Genomic DNA, 7,564 nt, shown 5'->3' with positions numbered 1-7,564 from the left:
CGGGTCGACTGGCAGGTGGGTCATCAGGTCAGCACCCTCAGGGTGAGCGGTGCCTCACGGGTCGACTGGCAGGTGGGTCATCAGGTCAGTACCCTCAGGGTGAGCGGTGCCTCATGGGTCGACTGACAGGATCCATGCTGGAGCTCCACCCACATGGGGAGGACTGCATGTCCAGGTTCCAGGAGGGACTCCACCACAGAAGGTTGTTGGTGTTGGAGTGAATCTGAAGCTCGTTCCTCTGTTCCTGGATTTCACCGGACCCTTCTAGAAATGTTCCATCAGAGAACGTAGAAGAGACTCAGAGACCTGCTGCCCACTGACAGGCACCATGGCAACCAGCTCACCTGTCAGAGGGCTGTACAGGACAGGTGAGCATGGTGTCTGCTGGCTGCTGTAGTACCGGCTGGGTCCACCTGGGGGCGCTGTGGTCCAACAAACTGAAGTCTGAGTTCTTTGATTTGATAAAAACAATGTTTGATTATTTATTAAACTTCTGACTGATTGTTTTATTTTGAAAATAAACTTTTTGTCTCCAAAATAAAATAAATGAAATAAAAAGAAGCCTTAAGATCAAACAAAGAATAAAAGTACGAAGTGATACCAGTGTGAAGTCACAGCACATGGTCAACGTGTCCTGATTTCAAAGTAAAAGCATTTGTTCTGATGATGTGAGCTCCGGTTCTGCCACGACACTCTGCTCTGCTCCACGTCAGCACGTAGAGTGACGTAGAGCGACAGAGACCCCATCCACCTGATCACAGGTGAGTGCAGATCAACAGTTACTTTTATTTTTTATTTTGCTCTGCTTTTATTCTGAAAGCGCCAAGCGGAAATGACGCTCAGTCTTTGCGGGACTTGACTGTTTGAAGCGCGCGAGCGGCGGAGAGAGGAGATCCAGGAAAGAGGAGGAGACAGAGGAGACAGAGGAGGAGACAGAGGAGGAGACAGAGGAGGAGACTGAGGAGGAGACAGAGGAGACAGAGGAGGAGACAGAGGAGACAGAGGAGACAGAGGAGGAGACAGAGGAGACAGAGGAGGAGACAGGAGATTTTAAATCAAAACATTAAAACTGGATTTACCTGCAGCTCACACGGTGAGTAATAGATTACTTTACAGGTTCACTTACTGATTACTTCAAAGTTTTTGTCCCGTCATGTCACCTGTACTCCAACTGTCCAATCACACGCCGCCAAATTCCCGCCACTTTCCTGACGGACAGTTAGCTTTAGCAATTAGCTGCTAACTGTTAGCATGCTAACAGAACCGGGCTCAGCAGCCGGACCGGACCGGACCGGGTTCAAAGACAGCTAACACAGCTAACACAGCTAACACAGCTAACACTGGGTGTCCAGCTGGTTTGGAGCCAGGGCTAATGTAGCTAACTGCTAACGGTAGCTACATTAAGCTTTATAGCTTTACAAAGCTAACTAGCTTAGCTTACTTAGAGATAATGTAAATTGTAATTAGCTGGCTAGGAGCTAATGCTAATGTAATTCTGACGTTGTTGGAGCTAAATGTAGCTAACTGCTAACATTAGCTAATGCTAAGCTAACATTAGCTAACGCTAAGCTAACATTAGCTGACGCTAAGCTAACGCTAAGCTAACATTAGCTAACGCTAAGCTAACGCTAAGCTAACATTAGCTTACGTTATGAACCGCTGGAAGGTAGACGCTGATGCTAGCTCGTAGCACTAGCTGCTATGTAATGCTAATGCAGTGTTACAGTGTAACTATGTTTCATGATGTTTGAGGACTCTGATTGGACGTCGTCTTCTTCCCTGTCATGTGACGTTAAGCTGCTGGTCTCAGAGACCTTTCATGTCTTTGTCTCTCTGTCTGCAGACATGGAGGACTGAGCGGCGTCCACGAGACAGACGGTCCGGTCTGAGACAGAAACCAGAGGACGTAAGGTCCACAGCATGGTGAGGTCAAAGGTCAAGTTTATGTTTGTAGTGCTGATGTCACCACGTACTGGGCGAGACATGACGTCCCCGCAGACTGTCTAAAACCTGGACGTAGTCTCCGTGACGACTGCCCAGCTGTCTGGATCATTTCCTAATGGGCCTGCTGCTGAAAGCCAATCAGAGGTGGTTCACAGTGCTGTGTGACAGGAAATTCAGTTAGACTTCTCCCTCTCTCCCTCTCTTTGTTTATCTCCTCCTCGTCTCTCGCCTCCTCCCCTCTCCTCTCTCTGTTTCCTGTTGAGGGGGAGTTAAAAAGTCGCTCCGGGCGTTCGATGTCCAGGAATACTTTTATTTTCTCCATGAAAGGAAAAATGAATCTTTACTCCTCGCCTCACTCCATACCGCTCTCATCCTCGAGATAGTTAAAGGTTCAGTTCAGAGTTTTTACTTAAACCATCAGAGTGTAATCCCTCTGTGTAACTATGTTCATCTGTACTCGAGTATTTGTCCCCAGCAGCAGCTGATATCACTGACTAGTCCAGCAGCAGTCAGCCCAGAACCAGAACCAGACCCAGCAGCAGCTGATATCACTGCCTAGTCCAGCAGCAGTCAGCCCAGCTCGGCGTCTGTCTTTCAGCCTTTTATTTCACCAAGCTCTCACCAACCACTAAAAGTCAGTCCCACATTTACTCTTGTCCGGCGGCTTCTTGCTCGCTCACTCTCTCCTTTTCTCTTCTTAGCTTCCTCCGTCAGCGTCCTCTTCACTCTCTTCTCCTCTGCCATCATGTCCGTTATGTCCAGTTGTAATGGTGCTTGTGTTTATTGTTGTCCTTACTTTGGTTCTCCTTTTTGTGTTGCAGGTGGATGCCAGCACATCTTACAGGATGAACCCGCTAGCTGCTCTCTGCATCGACCGCAACGCTCTGGTAGTGGGGAACTACCGCCCCCATGGAGGACTTTTCTACCCTGGCCTCCATGCTCTCTCTGGGGAAAAGCCCCAGGAGGCTGGCTCTTCCCTCCCGCTCGGCTATGATCTGCTGTACAAACCAGAGGATGGTCAGAAATCTGGATACGTTGGCCTTTATAAGAGCGCACCACCAGCGCTGCAGAAACCTTTAGTTGTCCCTGCTGGAGGAGGTGATGGCCTGGTGATGGACCGTCGAGTTCTACCCAATGACAAGCAGTCAGAACTGGGCCTGAATGGTGCAAACTTCCTAAGATTGCCCTGGATCAGCCCATATGGGGATGCAACAATGTACCCCTTTCTGGACATGGCATACAAGGCCTCCTTCTTGTCCCAGCCATCGCCCTTCATCCAGCAGCAGCTGGCATATCAGTCACTGTGTGCTGCTGGGGCAGGAAGCAGCACACCTGCAGAAGACAGGCTATTCTACCTGCCTCATTATGCCCTGGCACATATGTCATCCCCACTGGGTCCTCCAATAAGGATCCATACAGCAACTGCAACTCCTGCAGTCCATTCACCCCTACCCTGCCAAGACAAGGCTCTACAGAGTGTTGGTCCTCAGGTACATCAGGAAAACCCACAGATCTGCCAGGAGCCCCAGACTCAGTCTGTTCACCACACTGAGCGACAACATGGCAAGTCCAGTCAGCCCACTTCAACCAGCAACCCTGCAGGCAGTAAAGGTGGTGGAAGTAACGGTGCCCCTGCTGCCTCACAGTCTGATCTTCCATGCTCAGTTCCCCCACCTACACCTCTCAGTAACACCACCACAGACCTCCAGAAGTCGCTTTACGGAAGCACTTCTTCATCCTCGACCTCACTTTCGGTGTCTCACCCCGTCTATGTGGGAAGCCGGAGCCCTCCTATGCCTTCCAGTACCAATAAAACCAAAGACGGCGGTTCAGACTGCTGTAATGCAGAGAAAGGTTCATCAACTGCAAAGACATCATTAGATAGAGCTGTACCTCATAAACTGGCCAAAAACTCTGGGGAAAAACCTTTGGATCTGTCTGCAAAAGAGCTGGAAGGGTTCACATCCAAACTAGAGGTCCTGACTAAGTTGGGGTATTTACCTCCATCACGTTACAGGCTACTAATCAGTCAGGACCAGCACTTAAAGGATGGTCTACCTCTACCTGTTAGCACATCAGCAAAGACTCCAGATCATCCTGAAATGACTAGCACCATGCCCTCCCCTTGGGTTGTTCCGGGTCCTTCCTCAGCTGTCAGCTCGGACAGAGGTTCCCAAGTTATGAAAAATAAAAATATAGATCATCATCCACAGCCGCAAAGCTCACCAGGTTCCACGGCAGTCGAGCTGAGCAGCACTGCAGCGGGGGGAAGATCCTCCGCACCTTCCCCAAAGTCCAAAGTTGAATGGCCACGAGTCACCACCACCGACTTGGAGAAAGACCATCCAAACAGTAAAGGAGATGCAAGCCCTGGAAAACAGAGCATTTGGCCTGATAAACCGGATGAAGAGAGTCAACAGCAGCCCCGCGTAGAAAATGGGAACTCCTCCAGTCAAATCTATGGTGACTCTTACCTCCCTCCTGGTTTAGGTTACACTAACCGCTACATCCCATACTCCCATGCTGAGAATATGTCCCTGCAACATATGACCATACCAGGCAAAGGGCCCGTCTATCCTCATCCAGTCCTGCTCGGCAACAGCCACTTTTATTCCCCTCGTGTGGCACCAAAACATGGCCTTCCTTATGGACTACATCCAAACCAGGGCGACTTTATGACTTACCAGAATTCCCATGGGATGGCCAATCCACCTGTTTCCTCCCACTCAGGTACGAGCCGACTTGAGACCCAGGATAAATCCTGGAAAGCTGAATCACACAGGAACCAGGAGAAGGTAGACGCTGACAGATCCCACAAAAGTGACAATGGAAGAGACAAGTCCACAGACCAAACCACAAAGGCTTCATGCAAAAATTATGTCATGTTTATTGACCTAGTGCGGGACGAGACAAAAGATGATTTGTCCAACGTGAGAGACGACTCATCCAAACATGGCAGCAGTAGCTCATGGTCTCTCAGAGCCCTCACTCCCAACCCGGCTGCAGAGCACAGGCCAGGCTCACTGCCCCACACTTCCCAACCACAACCTGCTCATCACAACTCTTCACCTCATGAGGAGATCCCAGAAAACGAGGAGCCACCCAGCCCTCCTCCTGACATTCCAGAGGAGCAGACGATGCGGTGTGCCCGAACTTCTCCACAGCAGTTTTCTAGAAAGCATAAAACCGGAGCCTCTGCACGTGCTGGGGACTCGCTAAGGGGTGGCACTAATGGTAGGAATAATGGCGTTGATGGGTTGAAGTCAGAGTCCTCAGCCAATAGAAATGGTAACCCTGAACAACGATCTTCCAGAAATGGCGACCCATTGGGTCCTCTCAGCAAAGAAGATTGTTCTAGTGACTGTAACAGTTCAAACATCATGTGTACAGTCACCAGCAGTCATTCAGGCAGTCCAGTGTGCAGGAGCTTTAACCCCAGAGCTCCAGCTGGAGGCGTTATCAATGTCAGGGATCCACAGTGTGTCGACATCAACCCAACAAGTCCCACAGGTAACAGTGGAGACAGTACAAGTGCTGTCAGCAGGAATTTTGTGGGCCCATGTTGCATAAATTTGTCTCCAAGGACGGCAACGTATGAACCTAGAATATTCAGCAGTCCAACTCATGGAAGTAACAGAGCTGTGACTCCAAACTGCACGAACATCAATGCTATGTGCCCAAACGTTCATCTGAGGGCTCCTGCATGTGGAAAGAACTGTTGTCCAAATTGTGGAAATACTCTCTGTAAAGGCCAATCTTTTGGAAACAACAACCCCAGGGTCCCCACATGTGGAAACAGTTTCCCTCTGGGCTCAACCTGTCTGCGCCTTTCACCTGCCAGTCCTGCTAATAAAGTCTTTAACTCAGCACCTGCTGATCAGACTCACGCTAACAAAGACCTTTCCTCCGATGAGGCAGAGCCCAGGAGAGAGATGCCGACCTCCGGCCTCACTGCTGATAGCTGTGGTGATGTGAAGAAAGACATTGAGGACGGCATTGACGAAGCAGACGAAGAAGAGGGCCCCGGCAGCAGCAAGAACCGGCGCTCTGGCCTCACCAAACGCATCGCCAACTCGTCCGGCTACGTCGGCGACCGGTTTAAATGCGTGACCACGGAACTTTATGCCGACTCAAGCAAGCTGAGCAGAGAACAGAGAGCACTGCAGGTAAGAGCATCATTCCTTCATTAAACAGTCGCCGTCTGCTGAGACTGAAAAGACCGATTTAATTTTCTGTGGTGGTCTGCAGTATAACCATCGTACCACTGTCGTCTGTTATTGATTTTTCTGCTTACTGTTCATTAAATCAATTTAACTCACAGTCACTGAGAGGAAACAGGCTCTCACTATGATTTCACTCTACTGTATGAGTCAAACCAGAAGGTCACTACAAAGGGCTGGTGAAGTAGTACGCGCTGTTTAAACTGTCCTTCACATCATGACCTCACGTTTTCATGAACACAGTGGTGTGTTGGCATGTTTCCCAACACAATATGTTGCCAAGGTTCAGTCATCAGGATATTTGAAGGTTCTCGTCGGCAAATGGACATTTCATCAACGAGGCTTCTTCAGCTCTGATTGGTGGGGACTCTCAGGTGTGGTCGTGTATGGACTCAGGGACACACCCCTCTATCAGCAGATATTCAATGACCCAGACCTTGACAACCCACAGGTGACCTAAATGACCCACAGGTGATCTAAATAACCCACAGGTGACCTAAATGACCCACAGGTGATCTAAATAACCCACAGGTGACCTCAATGACCCACAGGTGATCTAAATAACCCACAGGTGATCTAAATGACCCACAGGTGACCTAAATAACCCACAGGTGACCTAAATGACCCACAGGTGACCTTGACAACCCACAGGTGATCTAAATAACCCACAGGTGACCTCAGTGACCCACAGGTGATCTAAATAACCCACAGGTGACCTAAATGACCCACAGGTGACCTAAATGACCCACAGGTGACCTCAATGACCCACAGGTGACCTAAATAACTACAGGTGACCTCAATGACCCACAGGTGACCTCAATGACCCACAGGTGACCTAAATAACTACAGGTGACCTCAATGACCCGCAGGTGAGCGTAATCTTTACCTTCTCTCAGGCCCATGGGATGGAGGGCTGTGTCCATGAGTCACATGCCTCTCAAGACGTCCCGACAGAGGTTCATACCTTTGACTCCCCACCAGGTGTTTGGAGGTGGTACCAGAGCAGCTCGAAGGTGTTTGGTCCAGTTTGAATACTGGAAGTGCTGTATCCATGTGTAGACGTCAAGGTGAGGAGGAGACAACCAAAGATCTCCACTCCTGTATGGAGGAGTTTGGAGGTTTAGTTGAATTGTTTTGAGGAGAGCTGCCTTCCTTCTTCTCCTCCTCCTCCTCTTTTTTCTGTAGACAAATGTTTTGGGTCGTGCTGAGGTCGGGTCAGGATAACACAGCGGCTCCAGGTGACGGTCCTCCTGCTGGTTTCCCTGAAAAAAGAAGAAAATGGAGGCAGAAATAAGAACAGCTCCATCAGAACTATGCCCACTTTAAAGTAACAGACTGCAGTGATGGAGGAGGTGGAGGTGGTGGTTGGGGGTGCTGCTCAAATGAACCCACGTGTGGCT

The 7,564-nt window shown here is 49.7% G+C and overlaps 1 protein-coding gene across 1 annotated transcript in view; it reads left to right on the top strand.

Annotated features, from left to right (window-relative positions):
• The first annotated feature begins 2,658 nt into the window (after positions 1–2,658).
• The window catches only part of LOC104939476 (BCL-6 corepressor), a 19,510-nt gene continuing 14,604 nt past the window's right edge, over positions 2,659–7,564 (top strand). The window contains exon 1 of the mRNA XM_027291833.1: positions 2,659–6,110. Within this exon, the coding sequence (XP_027147634.1) occupies positions 2,712–6,110 (3,399 nt within the window). The 5' untranslated portion in view covers positions 2,659–2,711. The remainder of the gene's footprint in view (positions 6,111–7,564) is intronic.

Source organism: Larimichthys crocea, chromosome XIX (assembly GCF_000972845.2).
Source record: "Larimichthys crocea isolate SSNF chromosome XIX, L_crocea_2.0, whole genome shotgun sequence".
NCBI classification, from domain to species: Eukaryota; Metazoa; Chordata; class Actinopteri; family Sciaenidae; genus Larimichthys; species Larimichthys crocea.
Note: the sequence above shows the minus strand (reverse complement) of the source record. Positions and strands in the feature narration are given on the sequence as shown.